Source organism: Rhinopithecus bieti, unplaced genomic scaffold (genome assembly GCF_001698545.2).
Source record: "Rhinopithecus bieti isolate Rb0 unplaced genomic scaffold, ASM169854v2 scaffold_38761, whole genome shotgun sequence".
In the NCBI taxonomy this organism is placed as follows: Eukaryota; Metazoa; Chordata; class Mammalia; order Primates; family Cercopithecidae; genus Rhinopithecus; species Rhinopithecus bieti.
The window spans coordinates 1346840-1367761 of record NW_016816177.1 but is presented as its reverse complement, the minus strand read 5'-3'; the positions used below and the strand labels follow the sequence as shown (position 1 = coordinate 1367761).

General features: G+C 47.5%; 1 protein-coding gene across 1 annotated transcript in view; it reads left to right on the top strand.

The window, feature by feature from the left end:
- Nucleotides 1–11678, top strand: part of LOC108516810 (tyrosine-protein kinase SYK-like) — a gene marked incomplete at its 5' end in the record, with an annotated part of 24702 nt that extends 13024 nt beyond the window's left edge. The window contains 3 exons of the mRNA XM_017854450.1: nt 1394–1534; nt 2171–2283; nt 9384–11678. Of these exons, the coding sequence (XP_017709939.1) occupies nt 1394–1534; nt 2171–2283; nt 9384–9456 (327 nt within the window). The remainder of the gene's footprint in view (nt 1–1393; nt 1535–2170; nt 2284–9383) is intronic.
- Between the last annotated feature and the right edge of the window lie 9244 nt (nt 11679–20922).

The window sequence follows — 20922 nt, the reverse complement described above, 5'->3', positions numbered from 1 at the left end:
TATATTTAAAATTTTAAATAATTTTAAAGCTTTTAAGATTTAATAGTATCTTTAAAATTCAGACTAAACATACAGACACACACACACACACATACACACACAGTATTTTGTGGCTCAGGATTTTATTCTTTGTTAAAGTTGTGATAAAATACATGTAACATGAAATTTACCAGCTTAATCATTTTTTTTATGTGTACAGTTTAGCAGTGTTAGGTACATTCATGTTGTTGTACAACCAATATCCAGAACTCTTTTCATCTTGCAAAACGGAAACTCTGTCCCCATCAAACACCGACTCCCCATTCTCCCCTCCCTACTAGAACCTGGCAACCAGCATTGTACTTTCTGTCTGTATGAGTTTAGCTACTCTTGGTACCTCACCAGAACCATACAGTATTTGTCCTTTGGTGACTGCCTTATTTTGTTATGGTAGAGGGTGTCCACCTTCTTGACATCTTGTACAAAGAACTGGACAAAATGCACAAACACAGCAAGGAAACAATGAAGCCACAAAAGCAGAGATTTATTGAAAACAAAAGTACACTCCACAGAGTGGGAGCGGGCCTGAGCATAGGGGTTCTAGAGCTCAGTTACAGAGTTTTCTGGGGTTTAAATACCCTCTAGAGGTGTTCACTGGTTACTTGGGGTACACTCTATGTCAATGAAGAGACTAAAGTGAAGTTACAAAGTGATTTACTGGTGTACAGCCTATGTAAATGAAGAGGATATTTCCTGTCATATCTGAAGTATTTCCATTTGATTTAGTTCTAGGAAGTGCTTAGGTTCCCTGCCTCCAGGCCCTATTCTCCTGTCTCAATTTTGCTCAGCATAATGTCCTCCAGGCTCATGCATATTGTAGTGAATTCCCTTCCTTTTGAAGGCTGAATACTATTCCCTTGTCTATATAGAGGGTGTTTTGTTTATCCACTCATCTGCTGAAGGACACTTGGGTTACTTTCATGTTTTGACTATTGGGAATAATGCTGCTATGAACATGAGTGTACACAATTTTATGCTTTTCTTTCTTTCTTTTTTTTTTTTTTTTTTTTTTTTTTTTTTTTTTGAGATGGAGTCTCTCGTTCTGTCACCCAGGCTGCAGTGCAGTGGTGTGATCTCAGATCACTGTAACCTCCGCCTTCTGGGTTCAAGCAATTCTCTTGCCTCAGCCTCCCAAGTAGCTGGGATTATAGGCACCCACCACCACACCTGGCTAATGTTTGTATTTTTAGTAGAGACGGGGTTTCGCCATGTTGGCCAGGCTGGTCTTGAGCTCCTGATCTCAAGTGATCTGCTCTCCTCAGCCTCCCAAAGTGCTGGGATTACTGGCATGAACCACTGCACCCAGCCCACAATTTTTTTCTTAATGGAATTTCTCCCTCTGCTTTGCTTTTAGGCCCAGACCCATGGAAAGTGGCCTGTCAAGTGGTACGCTCCAGAATGCATCAACTACTACAAGTTCTCCAGCAAAAGCGATGTCTGGAGCTTTGGAGTGTTGATGTGGGAAGCATTCTCCTATGGTCAGAAGCCGTATCGAGTGAGCCACTCCTGTTTCATTTTCTCACTGTGGGGCCATTAGAACAGATAAGCACCAGAGTGTCTTTACAGGAACCTGAAAATCCTAAAATCTGAGCACCTCTCTGAGTCTCCCATTATCTTTTACCAGTAAGCAGTTAATGTGCCCTCAGTCTATTCCAAACTGAGAACGAAATATGTGATGCTCACTGAAGAGTGTGTTTTCCCCATTGTGTGTCAATGCATGTAAATATACACAAAATATAACCCAGCTCATTATTCATTAGAGTTGAAATAGAAATCATGACTCTTTACAGTATCTTACATTTTTTAGATCTTTTAATTAAAACATATATACCAAAAAGGGCACAACTCTTAGCATGTGGCACAGTGGTTTTTCCACAAATGAAACATACCCATGAAACCAGCCCCCAGATGAAGAACAGAACCCCAGAGGCCTGTTTCCTCTGCACACACAGCCTTCCCTGCGGATGACCCATCTGACTCCAGCATCACAGATTAAGTGCTCCTGTTTTTATACTTCATATAATTAAAATCATACAATGTGTACTCCTCCATGTCTTGGAGTGACTGTTTTGTTTTGTTTGGCTAACACCTTTTTAAAACAAAAAGCTTATGCATATCTTGCATGTTGTAGGGGATGAAAGGAAGTGAAGTCACCGCTATGTTAGAGAAAGGAGAGCGGATGGGGTGCCCTGCAGGGTGTCCAAGAGAGATGTACGATCTCATGAACCTGTGCTGGACGTACGAGTGAGTACCTAACACTGTCTGCGACGTATTTAAATGCTCTGGAGACAGGTGAAATGGCTGGGCGTCTGAAAAAAGCATAAAGTTCACCTTTTCATGAATCAGGAATGTGCCCCCTTTCTAAACAAACAATGGTGGGGGCTGGTCCTGCTTTAAGAGGCCTTGCTTTCTGGCCCATGCACTTACATGTGGTAGAGCCTAAGGAGCAAGTTTAGACAGAGACTCTAACCCAAGTGTCCAAATTTAAACATCGATAATGGTGGAGATATGGGGCAAGGGCAGTCAAGCTAAAAAGGTGTTTGTAAGAGTCCGGGGCTGGATGCTGCTTCTGGCATATAGAGGATGGTAGCAGTACTCGGTAGGGGATGTTATACTTTCCTGACTCCCTGATGACCATGAGCAGTGAGGGTGACCTCGGACTCTGGCCAGCTCACAGATGGAGTGGCGAAGGTTGCACTTCCCTAGAATCTACCTCGTCCTTGAAGTGGTGGCCTCAGTCCACCCTGACTGCCCTCATACATCTCGCTTAGTGGATCCCAGGTGCTGTTATGCTTGTAAAGTACACCTGGCATTATTCTCAGGTGATGCTCAGGGCAGCTGAGCAGGGAAGGAAAATGCATTGTCACTGAAAACTAGGAGTACAGCTTTGCCAGGCTCAGCAGCCTGCTTGTGCGTGCTGAGCACAGTGACCCCAAGCTGCCATCTGCAGCTCCCTGGTACTGGACTGTGCACACAGAGCCCGTGCAGCTTAGAATTGACGTGGTTTGTGATCAGGAGGACATCACAAATCCTGGCCATGGATTTGATGCTTTGTGGAATCAGCTTTGCCCTCAGATACAGCTGACATTGCCAGAGCCTCTGAAAGATGAGGACTATTTCTTTTTTTTTTTTTTTTTTTTTTTTTTTTTTTTTTTTGAGGTGGAGTCTCGCTCTGTCGCCCAGGCTGGAGTGCAGTGGCCGGATCTCGGCTCACTGCAAGCTCCGCCTCCCGGGTTCACGCCATTCAGCCTCCCGAGTAGCTGGGACTACAGGCACCCGCCACCTCGCCCAGCTAGTTTTTTCTATTTTTTAGTAGAGATGGGGTTTCACCGTGTTAGCCAGGATGGTCTCGATCTCCTGACCTTGTGATCCACCCGTCTCGGCCTCCCAAAGTGCTGGGATTACAATGAGGGCTATTTCAAATGCTGCAGATGCCACCTGGGGTTCCGAGACCTCCCCTCCCCACCCTGGGAGTATCACTCTACCACAGTTGTGAGTGACGGAGAAATAATCTCATTCTCCATCTAGAAACCACCCAGGGGGCAGCCACAAAGGCAGCAGGCAAACTGTGGGTAGATGCTTCCCTGACCCTGCTGCTGCTGTGGCTCTGGAGAGAGGCCTGGCCTGGGCCCTGGGGCATCTTCTCCAACCCCAAGTGTTAGTGCTACAGGGAGAGCTAAGTGTCAGCAAGAGGGAAGCGTTATTCATGGATTTAGGAGGATGTTTGTTCCTAAGTCTTGGCTTAATTCTCCCAGTGCCCAAACCAGAATTGTCAGAACCATTGGCAGGTAGGCACTGGCAGCACTGGACCATGGGGAGGGCAGCCCTTGGGCACGTGGCAGCCTATGACCCTTTATTGCTAGTGTTCTTTGGTCCTGCCTGCAGCTCCCTTTGCATGGCTTCCCTTCCTGTAGGAGGGTGAGGAGGGTAGAGTTTAAATCATTGTGATACAAATGCAAAAACTCGGAATTAAAAATGAACTCGCAGTGGGGAGTTTTTGCATTTAACGTTGGTGCTGATCTATTTATTTCTGTCGATTCTTTGTGGTGTGTGTTTTACAGTGAGGAGTGAAAAGTGGGTGGGGAGAGGGCTAGGTGCTGCAGCCAGGGGCACCACCTCCCACTTGGCTCCCAGGTGGCTGCGGTGAGGCCGCTGAATACCCTTTGGGCCGGGGTGCATTCTTGTGACTCAAGGAATCAGGATGGGGGCTGCTGGGCCCACCTCTGTCCTCCATGGACACACTAACAGTGGGCACTGTTATTTCCAGAATGGTCCACCAGGGGGAGACTGGGGAGGGAAAGCAGTCTACGTGATGCTCACTGGATATTCATCAGAATTACAGCGAAGTAAAGCAGTAAACAGTCTCCTTAAGAGAGCATTCTTTCTCTTATGTTTGTATTTTCCCGCCTGGAGATTTCAGATGCAACCTGAGTGAGGTTCCCAGGCAGGCAGTGTCTTTCCCCTTTTGGTTCCCACCCCAGTCCGCTCTGCAGTGGTGCATTTCCGTGAGTTCTGCAGGCTTGGAGGAATCAGCTCCCGGGCACAGGCCCCAGTCAAAGGGAAATCATGACGATGGCCCATGCCCCAGATTAGAAATCACAGCTCTTTATCAGACTTTGATTTATTTCCTAACAAAGCGATATTTCTGAAGGTTACAGTGTTCCTAGTAGTGACCTCAAACAGGGTTTGGGGAGGTGGGGAGATGTTCAGAAACTTTTGAAGCAGCTGTATTTGTCTGTGTTAATACCTGAGTTCATTGCCTCACGCCAAGCAAATCGAAGATGCAGACACCCAAGAAGTGAGTTTAAGAGCAGAGGTTTAATAGGCAAGAGAAAAGAGAAAAGCTGTCTCTCCTGCAGACAGATAAGGGCTGCCAAGTGGTTCTTCAGGTTCCTGTGGAAATACACAGGGTTTTATAGACGAATTTGAGTCTGATTTACATAGGGCCCAAAGATTGTTTGGACCAGGTGGGTCATTTACATAACAGGGAAGGAAACTGGTCGCCCCACCCTAATCTTTTATTATGCAGATGAGGTCTCTACTTGGCTGGCGCCATGTTGCCTGCTTTTTTTTTTTTTTTTTTTTCTGAGACGGAGTCTCGCTCTGTCACCCAGGCTGGAGTGCAGTGGCGCAATCTCGGCTCCAGGATGGTCTGGATCTCCTGACCTCGTGATGTGCCCACCTCGGCCTCCCAAAGGGCTGGGATTACAGGTGTGAGCCACTGCGCCCGGCCTTTGCCTGCTTTTTTACTGCACACTTGGCAACAAGGAAAGTGGAAGAGGGAACCTCCTTGTTGAATATCCCTGGCCTCCAGGTGTCCCTTTTCTGTCGACACAGCTTCCAGCATTTACCTATGCGAGCTTTTAGCTTGCTTATCTATGCTTGCAGCTTGATTTTCAGGCTGCTTTTGTTAGAAAAGACATGATTTACGGGCTGCTTTTTATTACAAGGAAACCTTACAGAGGACTCTGTCACCCACTGTATATGCCTAGATAATTTCTTTCTAGCTCCGTATCACTTTGAACGTAAGAAATTCAATGAGGTGCAGTTGAACGAAAAAAAGGAAAAACATTCCTTGGAGCAGGGCCACAAGGAGAACTCAGAAGCGCCAAGGGCTGGTCCTGGTAACCGGGGCTATTGCTCGAGGCCCTCCAGAAGGTGCAGGGGTCCTCACCGCAGCCCTTGTCATCAGTTCCAGGGTGTGGTCCTGGAGGGAATTCAAAGGGACTTCCCAGCCTCAATGACAAAGCCCTGAGAAGGCAGACAGCATCCCTCACTCACCATTGTGAGAGAGCCAGAGATTATCTCCAACCCCTTTTTAGTCCTAGTGGGCTCTACAGCTGGACCTAGAAACCAAATTAATACCAGGCAGATTACTAAAAGAAAAGCATACCAATTTTATTAGTTTTACATGTTTATGGGGAGACTCACAAGACAGTGAAGTCTAAAGAAGTGGCCAAAGCGAGATGCTTTTATACTTTTTAGACAAAGAACCATACATTTAAGAAGAAATGACAGGACAAATCTGGCTAGGAGTAAATTTTCTAGAGAAGGCACTAGGAGATATGAGGATGGTGTAAAACCAGTGGAAGATAAGGGATACTTTGTTAAATATGTTTACTCAGGCCCACTGCAGCTCCGGTGCCCAGTCTCTGATGATGAGGGCCATTTTCTCATCCTGCTACAGGGAGGGTCTCCTTCCCCGAGGAATCTTTATGGCTTGCTGCAGACACAAAGAGACAGGTCAGCGCGTCCTTTCCGAAACTACAAGTTATCCAATATTTTCAACTCAAAATAATCAATACCCCAATCTGGCATATTTTGGGATGGCCCATGCTTCACTCCTTCCCCCTCTGGCTTTCCAAAGAGGAAACACATCAGAGCCCTGCCCCATGCAGGTCACTCAAGAAGGCAGCATGAAAGCCAAGAAGGAAACACTGGCCCTTAGAAAAGCAGGAATCAGTCAGGAAGCCTTCCACTGTAGTGTTTTCCGGAGCCAAGTCATGCTTGGGGTGATTGAAGACACCCGTGGGGAAAGCCCTTGCAAATGGAGAGAAGTTGGTGCGCTCGATCCTGAAAAACAGTCTCCTAATAGTCCCAGCCCTCCAGTGGGGGTCTCTGCCGAATGGAGAAGATTCCTGGGCTGTCCGGTGTCTCTGAGAGGCAGGGAGGCTCTAGATGCAGCTCCAATTCCTGTTTAAAGATCAGTAAGCCCAAGATACAGCATGAATTCCCAGGACCTTGGTGAGATCTGCCCTGGCTCCCTGCACAGTACCTCAGCCAGCTTTCCTCTGAGCGGCACATCCTCTGAGAGCCCTGGGCCTTTCACAGGGTCGGTGGCCACTGCCGGAGCTCATGCTGTGCAGGCTGCCGCCCCAGATGCAAGCCTCACAGAAGCCTCAGACCCTGTCCTTATCAGACCTTATGGTTGGGACTGAAGCAGACAGGCAATAAATAATAAGCTAAAAATAAGTGTGTCCTATGGTGTGTCTTAGGAAAGGGATGACTCCAGTGAGAAATCAAAGCAAGGAGGGCACAGGGGCCTGGAGGACATCACGTGTGTGTATGGGATTTTTAAAGCCCTCTCGTGTCGAGGTAGTTTCTCAGAGTTGCCTGTAGCACAGAAGCATATTGGAGCTTCTAGAATGTGGTGGATTCAATGAAGGGACTACAGGTGGTCCTAGTGTATTCTCTGTTTTGTTTAGTTTTGCTTTGTTTTGCTTTGTTTTTTCATTTTTTCCTCAGTTGTAAACAGCCACCCTCTCCAAGGTGATATATAGAGACAGACAGAGAGAGCGGGAGGGAGGTAGATGAAGGGAGAGAAAGAGGGAGGGAGGGAGAGAAGTAGTCTCAGCACAAACCCGGGTATGGTTGAAGGGGGTTTATTATGAATAACAAAAGATGCTGCTTTCAGCCCAACAATCAGGAAATTCCACGGGTTTTAGGAGATCTGTGCCAGGAACCCAGGATGAAGACCGTGTATCTCTTTATATAAAATCACACACTGGAAACTTTAAAAGAGAACAGAAAATCATGGGGAGGAAAGGGTCACACATCCAGCAGGGGCTCCAAATGGGCCACCTTTAGGGCTTGCAGCTGAGACGTGCAGGCTAAGAAGCAAGGTTGGGTATAGGGATGAGGGGAGAGGAGGGGCGTCACTGGGCACGAGGGGCAGAGCAGAAACTGCACTCTGGCCTGAAAGCAGAGTGGCAGGCCAGGGCAGGGCAGGAAGCTGGGCACGCAAGGGCACTGCATCACCCTCCTGCTGCTGAAGCACAGCTGTGTCCCAGCTTCCTGGAGGCAGCACCTCCCATGGATGTACAGGAGAGATTTCCTAGGAGACCTGAGCAGGTGTCTTTCCTGAGGACGAGTCTGCATTCCTGTTTCCCTTTATTTGTTTGGTGCTTGGCTGCTGGGCAGCTGAACACCCAGAGCAAGATCCAGAGGTGCTCTTTGTACCATTTGGATCCCCGCAGTTGGAGCAGAGCCCCTGTTTGGCAAAGATGCTAAAGTATGTTCTCTTTGACTGTAGAAGTTTAGGAGCAAGACAGAGGCTGTCCCTCTGGGTGGACGCATGCTCCTGTACCAGAGGCGTGGCCACCATATCCCCTCCTGGAACACACTTGGTGGCCAGAGACAAGGTCCCTCTGAGTGACACCGTGGGAGGCCCGTGTCCCCAGACATGGCCACAGATGGCTGACCACACTGATCAATTCCAGCAGTTTTATCATTCTGCTCGCTATTGAAAGCTATAAGTGAAACCATGTATTTTGATGCCATTTGACAAAGCTACCCATTTTGATTTGTAGAAGCCACTCTGCTCTTGAAATGATGAGTGAATCTTGGTCCTGATGCATGTTCTATGGTCGTTCTCTTGTGTCGACATTGAACAATATGAAATTGCCATTGCCATAGGTCAAAATGGCTGAACGTGGACGGTTTCATACAATTTAACCTCACATTCTATTTCACTTTTTCACTTATTGTATTTCAACTTCACCCACTTGTAATATATCCAGAAATCTTGCAAAATAAGGAAAATAACTTCTAAGTGAGGATCGATTATCCGGGTTTTAGTACTTGCTTCCAACTGATCTGTAAAGGATGTCTGTGTGAGAGTAAACAGAAGTGTCTGTAAATGTTTGTTTAGAGACTGCAAATTGTTAACGCTTTTGCCCGTAGTTCACTAACACCAGTGCCTCCCTGGCCAGCAGTGGCAGTAAGGACTGGCTATATTAAGGTGGATCATAGACAAGCCCCAGGTCTTTGCTTCTGCCATGACATGTTTTTAGTTTTCATAAGAACCCGTATCAACAGCTCATTTTCAGAAAATCCAGAGCCATCGATTAGAGTGTGGAAAGGGAGAATTAAAGCTATGTTCGTATTTCTTCTCTTAACAAGATTATGAGTCAGATGTTGACTATATCCGCAGTACATTTGCCAAATATTTTCAGACACCTGTTTTGCTAAAATCACAGAGAGACAGCCTCTTTGTGTTGCCTGTGGCACAGAAGCGTATTGTGTGCCACATATCTGAACCTGGGGCTAAAACACTCCCAGTTCTAATGCAGAAAGTTTCCTACTTTAAGGTGGACATGAATCACCTGGAAGTCTTGTTAAAATACAGATATGGATTATTTAGGTCTATAATAGGCCGACACTTTCTGACAGCCTTCTGGTCACCCTGGGGCAGGTAGCTCACGGACCACACTGTGAGCTGCAGGCCCTAGAGTCAGCCACCAGGGAGCAGCACTACTGGTACTCAGCCTGCAGAGGCCCCGCTTGTGATCAGCATTTTTTCACAAGCACATTGACAAACAAGAATGCATCTCTTCCCGTTCCAGTGTGGAGAACAGGCCCGGATTCGCGGCAGTGGAACTGCGACTGCGCAATTACTACTATGACGTGGTGAACTAACCGCTCCCGTACCTGTTGGTGGCTGTCTTTGATCACAGAAGCAATCACAGGAAAATGTATCCAGAGGAATTGATTGTCAGCCACCTCCCTCTGCCAGCTGGGAGAGCCAGCCTTGGATGGAACACGCCCGTGACGTGTCACCCAAAGCCTGTCCCAGGACTCACCCTCCACAAAGCAAAGGCAGTGCTGGGAGAAAAGACGGATGGCAGGATCCCAGGGGCTAGATGGATTTATTTGTTTTCTTGTCTGTGTGATTTTCATACAGGTTATTTGTACGATCTGTTTCCAAATCCCTTTCGTGTCTTTCCCCTTCTCTGGGTCCTGGAGTGCATTTGTTACTCATTGCGCCCAGGGGCATTGCAGAGTGGCCTAGAGCACTCGCACCCCAAGCGGCCTTTTCCGAATGCCCAAGGATGCCTTAGCATGTGACTCCTGAAGGGAAGGCAAAGGCAGAGGAATTTGGCCCCTCCTACGGCATGGCTCTGACAGCCCATGAGACTGATCCCTGGTCACTGGAAAGCTTTCATGACAATAAAATGTTTTGAGGCTTTAAAAGAAAATCAAGTTTGACCAGTGCAGTTTCTAAGCATGTAGCCAGTTAAGGAAAGGAAAAAAAAAAAAAAGCCTGGATCCTGTTTTACTGTCTCTGTTATGAGATGGAAGACTTACATGTTTGTGATAAAAGGGGACCATTTGAATGAATTGGCTTGGCTTACTTTCCCCCCGAAATTCTCTCCCCTGCAGACTGTCTTGAAGACCTGGTGACTGGTAAATAAAGCCCTGCATGGAGGCTGCAGAGCAGGGGCAAGAAGCCCATCCCCCAGCGTCTCACTGAGGACAGCTTCGGGCTGCCTTCCCCTGAACGTGGTCCACACCTTCCTCTCCTCCACAGAGAGGGTGCTGCCAGAATCCCCTGTTGCTTTCTGTGTCTGTAATGGGGGACAGTACAGGGATCAAAGCCACCTAAAGAGTTTCCAAAGGAAGTGTTAATTCATCACAAGCCAAAGACCCTGAGCCTCACCACAAATAGGCCTTTTGGAATGTGAGTTTGAGGTGAAGATACAAGACCAGAGAATTATTTTCTGGTCTTAACTAATCCTTGACTTATGAAAGGAGTGGTTGGATGTGCCAGGTTTGGTAAAGTGGTGACCGCATCTGAGAAAGAGGCTGTGAGGCTGAACTCCTGGTGGCTTCCTTCTGTAACTTCCAGAGGGAGTCTTTAACACAGGCCCCATGCTCGTAGGAATATGGTAGAACCTATGTAGGATGTGTGTGCAGTTTTCTGTCTTCTTTCTGTGTGATTTTTGGCCTCTTTCTCAGCACTTCTCCCTCCCAGGAGCCGTGGGATGCCAAACATCCAGAATGTGATGGGGTAAGAGGTGGGCAGGGGCCTCACCTCACTGCAGAGGTCCAGCCGGGTCTCCTTGTCCCTGGACAATCTCCTGAGCCTGTCCGCTTGGTGAAGCAGGCACCTGTGTACAGAATTCCCACTGTGGCCAGCACGAGGAAGTCTTTTCTAGTGAAAATGTGTCCTGTGGTCAGGAATAATTATCCTTTCCCCTGCAGCCACTAAGAAGGGCAAATAGAGAAAGGCAACTGAATTGAAGGATGGGTCATGTGAAAAGGGCTACATTTGGGAAGCTGGGAAAGGCCTCCAGGCTTCTAGAGCTTCTAGAGCAGCTAGCTTGGGCTGGATTCTCATACCCAGGCTGCCCCTTGGATTGTTCTACCCAAGCTTTTCCCTGGGGTCTGGGCTCACTCCATAAGGTAAGGTGACTTTCACCTTATGGTCCTTCTTTAGCAGGGAACAAAGGAGCATCATGGACAGACTGGCCTAGCGGCATCACATTGGCTGCTGGGGCCGTGAATATCTTGTCCCTCAGCAGGGCTGAGTGTTTCTGTCACAGAAAACAGTGCGTTCAGTGGTGAAAATCGTTGCATGCATGTTTTCATCTGAGCATGTCCTTCTCCCATACTCCCTATCACCCAGCCCTGCCTGTAGTTGCTGGATGGTGATTGCCCTTGGACATCAGTCCAATGACTGCAAGTTGGCCTGGATTTCCACTTGCAGAGGCAACAGCTGCATTGTCAGGCCTCCCAGCCCTGCAAAGAGCTCCCTCCACTGGTTAGCAGTGTGTCATGTTTTCCATTCATTTCAGAAGAGCTACATTGTGTCACTGGACATTTTTTAAAACTGTGATTTTTAATAAAAACTTAAATTTAGCTTTGTGATGATTTTCATGGAAGTTATCAGGATATGGTAAGTCACACTGTCAAATAGTGTCAAGCAGCATTGTCAAAGGGGTAGCTAAATGTTTTCTAAAACATTAAGTCCCTGCCATGTCCTAAAAAAGTGAATGTGTGGGTCAGGTGCAGTGGCTCACGCCTATAATCCCAACACTTTGGGAGGCCCAGGCAGGAGGATCTCTTGAGCCCAGGAGTTTGAGACCAGCCTGGACAACATAGTAAGACTTTGTCTCTGCAGAAATCAAAACATTAGCCAGGTGTGGTGGTATGCACCTGTAGTCCCAGCTACTTGGGAGGCTGGGGCAGAAGGATAGCTTGAGCCTGGGAGGTCGAGGCTGAAATGAGCTGTGATGGCACCACTGCACTCCAGTCGGGTGACAGAGCAAGATCCTATCTCAAAAAAAAAAAAAAAGAAAGAAAGAAAGAAAAAAAGAAAAAGTAGATGTGCACAGGCCACTCAAAGTTGTCTGTGAGATTCCACCACACAGCAGGGGGAGGCCCATCAGGGAGGGGCCCTGTCCTGCCCTGCCTCTATCTTTTATTCATGAGCAGAGCATCTACCCAGCAAGGGCCTGACAGCCCATGGCCTGCCTAATAAAAGACAGACTGAGGAAACCCAGAAATCCCCCATCAGGGCAAAGCAAGGTTGTGGGTTTTGAGCTATTCCTTTCTCTGTGAAGACAGCCTAAAGGAAACTGGGGTAGACAAAGCCCCAATCTCTGCCTATTCTAAGGAGGTTACACACATGCACAGACATGCACACATATACATATACCTGCACACATGCATGCACGCATGAACAAAAGGCATGCACACGTGTACATATGCACACATGCGCTGGTATATACAGTACAGTACAATGGCATGGGTACAGCCATTTTATGTGCACACATGCATCCATACACATAAGCACATGCACAAATGGCACCATACACACATCACATGTGGCACACATGTACATACATGTTAGCATGACACTCCTGTACCCACAGGCACAGCAGTATACGAGCATATGCAGAAGCAGCACACATGCGATGCACAGCACACGAAAGTACACAGAACTATACGATGAGCACCACACGTAGTACGCCAGTAGAGCAGTATGTAGAGCGGACACCACGATACCACATACACCTTCACCTGCACACTACGACCAACGCTTATGCGCATACACACCCACCACGCCAAGGCAGACACACCGACAAAAACGCACACCACCTGCACAGCATACTGAACCCTTACTCAAAATTAAACCACCTTAAAAATCCACGTGAGCAGTGGTCCTGCAAGTGGACACCCCTCAGTGGACACACCCTCGTGTGTATATCCATCGTCACCACCACCCTCTCTGGGGTCAGGCAGTAAGGGTCTCTCCCTCACAATCTTCCATCCTAGCCTCCCCTGGGTCCCCTCTGCTCTTGCCAAGCCAAGTTAGGCTTGGAGGAAACAATGAATTTGGCTGGGCCAGGGCTCCCTGGGTCAGCTGGGAGATGGGAAGGACAGACTGCCCAATAACCCAGTGGCCTACAGGGGGCTGCTCCAAATACAGTGGGATGGTGAAGCCCCCTGAAGTCAGAGAACACAGCACACAACAGACCAGTGGGCTCCAGCTCTGCCCGTGGGCACGTCCTGTAAATTGAACCCCCGAGCACCACAATTTCAGCTGAGGGTGGCTGCGCTAACACACGCAAGTGCCAGCACAGTGGCCTTATTCTAAAAATGTCAGCAGATGCCGTGGCCTGTGCTGATCATGCCAGTGGCCAACTGCTGGAAGGAATGCTGTGGGCAGCAGACAGCGTGGGTCTGGGACGGCTCAGGAAATAAGCACTGGCCTCTGGCTTCAACCCCAGGGTGGGGAAGACTCTTGTGATGATGTATCACTGCCCTGCAGTGTGAGATGGCTTCACCACTAGCCTAAGCTGCAGCAGAGAGGCGGTTTAAGACCCTGGGGCTTGTCCTTCAGAGATGAGGAGGAGACTTTAGAACGGGTCGATAAATATGTTCTCATTTCAGGGAGGAAGGGAGTACTTTGAAAAAGGGAAGTTTTGGTTTTTGAATTATCTTTTAGATATCACATGGTCTTTCATTCTCTCTCAGATACACACACACACACTCTCTCTCTCTCTCTTTCTCCGGGACATATAGAATCAATCTTTCCTCCAAAGAAAGAGAAGAAATGATGGCAACATTTTGCTATAGAAGGGTGTGGACAGCAAGTCACCCAGGTACCGAGGCAAAAGACTGAAGGCACAAGCTGTTCCAGTGTAATGAAGAAAATAATAAGAATAAGAATAGTTGTACTAGAAATAGAATATAGATGTGATTATTAATATTAATCATTAGTTTGTAGAATTGCTCTTTGTTCTGTTATTATAATAATCCCTATTCTGGAATTATAACCTAGGAAAAACCAGGTCATATGGAGTTAGGAGCTGAAGGGGCACGATGAGAAGTGACCAGAAGGCAAGAGTGTGAGCCCCTCTGTCACACCCGGATAAGGGCAGCTAGAGGGCTCCTTGGTCTAGTGGTAATGCCAGTGCCTGGGAAGGCACCCGTCACTTAGCAGAGCGGGAAAGGAATCATCCCAGTGATGCTGTGCTTCAGCGGTCACACTCCTGGTCCACTTTCATGTTCCGTTCTGTACACCTGGCTCCGTCTTCTAGATAGCGGTAGCAGAATTACTGAAAGTATTAAAGTCTTCGATCTTTCTGATAAGTGCTTAGAAGAAATGATGACGCGTGACGTATGCTGTCCTCTCTGTCTCCGTCTTGGCTGCCATAAAGGGAAAGGGCCCCTGTATGGTGGACACGTGACTTGCGTGACCTTATCAATCATTGGAGATGACTCAGACTCGTTGCCCTGCCCCTTTGCCTTGTATACAATAAGTAGCCAGGCATTCGGGGCCACTACCAGTCTCAATGTCTTGGCAGTAGTGATCCCCCCGGCCCCAGCTGTTTTTTCTTCTATCTCTTTGTCTTATGTCTTTATTTCTACCATCTCTCGTCTCTGCACACAAAGAGAAAACCCACAGGCCCTGTAAGGCTGGACCCTATACCTGGCGTCCAGTGAGGATTTCTCTTTCATTGTGTGATGGCGCGCTTCGAGCATGGAACTCAGGGGAGGACGTCAATGACAGATTCCTGAGAATTGCGGTCAGTAAGCTTGGTGGTAAGCTTGGGCACTCAGAGTATCCCAGGCAACCATGGGACAGGCCAGTACTAAGTACTTGGCTTATTTAAACTTTATAAAAACTCTCCTTAAAGAAGGAGATGTAAAAGTCTCTGCTGCTAAGTTAACTGAATTGTTTGAGGTCATAGATCTCCTTTGTCCTTGGTTTCCTACTGAGGGAACCTTAGAACTCAAAGAGTGGGATGAGATCGGTCGACAATTCAAAATTGCTCGTAAAGGGGGACGTATTATTCTTCCCACCATTTGGTCAATCTGGGCTTTGGTTCGCTCTGTTCTGGATTCCTTGCAGACTCAGGAGAACAACCTGGAGACTGAGCCCTCTTCCCTCTCCTCTGAGGAGGCTGAGGAAGTCCTCAGTTCTCTTTCTCCTGAGGATACTGCACAGATTGAGGCCGTCGTTTTACAGACGGACCTCCATTCTGACATTCCTTTGGCCCCGCCGCCTATACCACAGCCTACCGCGCCCCCGTTACCGCTTTATGATGAACTTTTACATGATTTAAATGATCTCATTTCCCCAAACCAGCAAAATCCAACCAAAGTATATTATCAACAGCCATTGCAACTGGACCCTCCTGTCTTTCCTCAGCCCTACCTTCCATCTGCATGGCCTGAAAATGAGGCTACACTGCCTGAAAAAGAGGCTCTAAACTACGTTTCTATGCAGCCCAGTAATGAGGCTCTCAACTCTGCCTCGGCTCAGCCCTGCTGCAGGGCCCTCAACCTTCCATCTGTTCAGCCCGGTAATGAGGCTCTCAGCTCTGTCCCTGTTCAGCCCTGCTGCAGGGTCCTCAACCTTCCATCTGTTCAGCCTGGTAACGAGGCTCTCAACTCTGTCTCTGCTCGGCCCTACTGCAGGGCCGTCAACTTTCTATCTATTTGACCTGGCAATGAGGCCTTCAAACCTATCCCTCCGCAGCCCGGTTATCCATCTCTCACTTCTGTTTCTCCTTCAGCACATCAGGCTCCCTTGAAGCCTGTCCCGTAGTTACTGCAGCAGCCTGGACCTCAGGCCCCTGAAAGACCTGCCCAGCAGGTCATCTCGCCTCAACCTGGCTTACAGGTTCTCGATTCTTCCTCTGTTCAAAACCCTAACTTCTTTCTCCTTCTGGTCCGGTCACTCATGCAGTTGCCACCACCACCACTGCTGCTCATAAGCAACAAGTTACATACATCCCTCAAGATGACACTCCTCTTATGAGAGCCATCACTCAGGTAAGAGAATATGGGGCTCCTGAGGCCTGGCAATTTCCTGGAATTTTACAACCTCCTATACCTGCCACCCCTGCGGCACAAAATCAGCCACAGCCAGCTGACCCTGCTCAGCAGGCGACTGATCCCGTGGCTTCTCCAGATGTACAGCCTGAGAATCAGGTCCCTCAGCCTGAGAATCAGGCTCCTCAGGTGAATAATCAGCCCCCACAACTGCCTGCTGCCGTGGCGCAGCCAGCTCCATGTATACCTACAGTCCAGACAGCAGTCCACCCAGATCCTATTCACCCAGGCCAGGTTCAGCTATGCCCTGCTGCTTGGGAAAGTTTTTCTTTTAACTTCCTCAAAGATTTCAAAGAATGAGTGAGGCAGTACGGCACCAACTCCCCTTTTGTCTGTTCCATATTAAAGGCCCTAGCAGAAGGTAAATGTCTGGTGCCCTGTGACTGGAAAATTCTAGCAAAGTCAGTCTTATCTAAATCCCAATATTTACAATTCAGGACTTGGTGGGTTGATGCTGTCCAGGAACGCATTCATCTTAATCAGGGCTCTAATCCTCCTGTTATTGTTACAGCTGACCAGTTACTGGGAATGGGACAACGGGCTGGAATTCGAAACCAAACTATACTAAATGATGAGATTATTGAACAATTACGAAAATGTTGCCTAGATGCTTGGGATAAGATTTAGAATGACGGCAAAATGTGTCCATCTTTTACGGCCGTTACATGGGGACAACATGAACCCTATTCAGAATTTATTGCCCATCTTCAAGATGTGACAGAGAAAGCAATCCCTGATAGCCATGACCAATGACTTGTTGTAGAACTTACAGCTTACGAACAAACAAATGCAGACTGTCAGGCAGCTATTTGCCCCATGAAAGGCAAAATTCCACCAGGAGGTGATGTAGTTTCCTCCTACATTAAAGCCTGTGAAGGCGTGGAGTAACTCTACATCCAGCAATGGTCATGGCACAAGCCATGGCCACTATTAGAATGCCTGGATGATTCTCTGGCAAACGCTTTCAATGCAACCAATCAGGGCATTGTAGAAAAATTGTCTTCGGCTTTCAGGCCGCCGTTCTTTTCAATGCCAACAACAAAACCCTATACAGCAACAAACTTTGCCCTCCACTCTGTGCCCACCATGCCGTAAGGGAAATCATTGGGTCACTCAAAATTTGACATTGATCGTAACCCCTTTAAAGCCATTCAACAACCAGGGAAATGGAAAGAGGGGCCGGCCCCAGGCCCCTCCAAACAATGGGACATTCCTCAACTCACAGCCTTTGGCGGCCGGCCAGATGAGCACTTTCCCAGCCATTCAACCTGCCCCGCCCCCCAATTCCCACTTCAGCCATTTGTACCACAGGATCTAATGACTCCGCCCCAAGACAAATCTCAGTACAATGCTTGTCCCCTGCCACCACAGGCTCAGCCGCTGTAGATCTCTGCTGCACTTGAGATATTTCTCTCTTACCCGGAGAGCCACCTATTGCTGTTCCCACAGGTGTGTCTGACCCTTTGCCACCTGGCACTGTCGGCTTGCTTCTTGGTCACTCAAGCCTAAATTTAAAAGGTGTTCAAGTACATACTGGTGTAATCGACTCTGATTATTCAGGTGAAATTCATATTGTCATTAGCTCTGCGGTACCTTGGTATGCAGCAGCAGGAGACCGCAATCCTCAACTTCTTATACTCCATTACATTCCACTAGGATCTAGTTCTTGTAACAGAACCGAAGGTTTCAGAAGCACAGACTTTCAGGGCAAAACAGCCTATTGGGCCAGCAAGATTTCTGATACTCGTACTGTGTGCTCTATGTATATTCAAGGAAGGAAGTTTGAAGGAATGATTGACACAGGTGCTGATATCTCCATTAGAGCCTTACATCAATGGCCTAGACACTGGCCCAAAGAATACGCATCCACAGCATTAGTTGGTGTTGGTCAGGCTTCAGAGGTTTATGAAAGTTCCACTATTTTACACTGTATGGGCCAAGGGGGACAGACTGGTACTATTCACCCCCTCATTACACCTATTCCAGTTAATCTTTGGGGAATAGATCTTTTACAACAATGGGGGACACAGATTTCTTTTCCACAGGGTAATTACAGACAACAAAGTAAAGACATTATGGAAAAAAAAAAAAAGGGATTTGTTCAAGGTACAGGTTTGGAAAAATCAGCACAAGGTACTACTGAGCCTATTATACCTACTCATAAATCGGATTCAACAGGACTTGGTTATTCTTTCTAGAAGCAGTCACTATCAAGCCTCCAGATCCCATCCCCTTAACTTGGAAAACTCAGAAACCAGTTTGGGTAGATCAGTGGCCACTCCCTAAAAATAAGCTGGAGGCACTCCATATTTTGGTCCTTGTACAATTAAAATTGGGACACATAGAGCAATCTTTTTCCCCTTGGAATTCACCTGTTTTTGTTATCCAAAAGAAATCTGGTAAGTGGAAAATACTTACTGATCTCAGGGCAGTACATGCTGTCCTTCAACCTATGGCAACCCGGCTTGCCATCCCCTGCTATGATTCCTGAGTATTGGCCACTTATCATCATTGATCTTAAAGACTGTTTCTTTAACATTCCTCTGGCCCCTCAGGACGTTAAAAAATCCACAGGCCCTGTAGGGCTGGACCCCACAGAAAGGTACATAATTTCATGTTTCATTAGAGAGTGCTTTTTAAGGCCACTGCACTGTGGTGCCCGTCACATCTCCACGGATGGCTGCACACGTCCGGCGTTTGCCTGAACCCCCACCTCACAGCCTGTTGCTGCCACCACCCCCTTATGGGGCATCCCACAGCTAAGAGATGCTCACAGCCCCCACGCGGCTCAGCTGGGGATGTTTCCAGGAGCTATTTTTCCTTATTAGTTAAGCATTATTTTACCAAAGCCGTGAGTCATAAGACTTTAAACATCTGCAAATCTTTGAGGTCTTTGAATAATTCAGTTTTCCATGACTATCATCAAATCGTGGAACAATGAGTGAAAAATGTATTTTGTTCGTAAACAACTCATCCTCATTCATAAAAATAGAGCCAATGTCTCATACTGTTTGTTCTCCACAGCTCATGTCAAATGACATCATAAATTTCTGTCATCCAAGCCCGCTGAAACACAGCGAGGTGAACATGCCCCTGCCTGTGAACAGCTGCTTTAGTTTTTTCCTTCCCTGAAACAGGAGTCGAGTGAAAACCTCAGCCTCCAAGGGTAGTGAACAGGTTAGGAAATGAAGGGCCCATCACTATCAAGAAAATGGTTTTGCTAGAGTCCTTATCAAGTGGATTGTGCCAGAAAAAAAGTGATCCTCTTAGGAGTAGGCAAGTCAGCCTCGCCAGCTGCACAGGACATGACCTTTCCATTTCCTGATGAATCCAGAGGTGTAAGGTCACACCCATAGCAATGGCTCCTCTCGTACCAAAAGCTCCTGGTAAAGCACACTTTCTAGACACCAGATGTGTTCTGGGGGATGCCAGAGAGCTCCCTGCAGCCGGCAGTATCCAGGTGGGCAGACTTACACAGCAGCACGCTGTCCCTCAGGGCATCGATCTGAATTTAGGGGCACAAGCTGCCCAATGCACCTCCATCCATCACCTGTCTTCCCCCTCTTCTTGCTTCCTTCATTATTCAACCTTGAAAGAAAAAAGAGAACAAGATGCTTGGTCAAGCCAATCCCAACTCCCGAGACCGTCTACCTCACACTACTGTGTTCATGGCAGGAAATCTCAACAGAGGCGAGGAAAGACTCCTCGGACAGACCTCAATGGACCAGGATCTGAGCAGGATTTGCTTGCCTTGGAAATAAGGCGGACCTCCCAAGACGGAGAGAATTTAAGTGGAAGAGATTCATGAAAAGAAAAATATCACCCAGTTAAAGCATGGCCGTGAACAAACAGCTATTTTAATTGGCTTGTTTTTCTACAGTCAACACATTAGACACTTGTCCATTCAATCTTCTCTTTTAAAATTAATGAGATATCCATTCCTTAATGTCTTGCTATGAATTTTTTTCTCAGCATCTCCCCAGTTCTTTACTCTTGAGCACTAAATAGTAGCTTTCTAGAGGATGCTTTTTTTCATTTGCTGCCAGGGCTTCCCCTAATGGGCCGGTGGGTTCGTCCTGTTCAGAATCGGTACTTCCGTGTGTCAGGATTTTAAAATGCATGGTCTAAAGTCGGCTAGTGGGGCCTGTAGGCTTTTGTAATGTCCCCAGGAATCTGTGTGTGTGTGGGGGGGGGGGTATGTGTGCATCTGTTTGCGGTATGTGTGCGTCCATTCATGATGTGCGCATATGGTTTGGGGGGTGTCTGTGTGTGTCTACGTGTGCCTGTATGTTTGCATGCATATATGGTGTGTGTTTATGTGTGTATCTGTGTGTGGTGTATCTGTGTTTGTATATGTGTAGCATGTGTGTGTCTATGTATGTAGTGGAGCATGTGGTATGTGGGGATGTCTGTGTATACATATGTATGCATATTTATGTATCAGTGTGTGTGGTGTATGTATTTGTGTGTGGTGTGTTTGTGTGGCATATGTCTATGTGTGTGCATCTATGTGTGGTGTGTATTTGTATACTTGTGTGTATGCATATCTGCGGGTGTATACCTGTGTATAGCTGCATGTATGTGTGTATGGTGTGTGTACGTGTACCTGTGTGTGTGTGGTGTGTGTATGGTGTGTGTACGTGCACCTGTGTGTTTGTGTGTGGTGCGTGTGTGTATGGTGTGTGTACGTGTACCTGTGTGTTTGTGTGTGGTGTGTGTATGGTGTGTGTACGTGTACCTGTGTGTGTGTGTGTG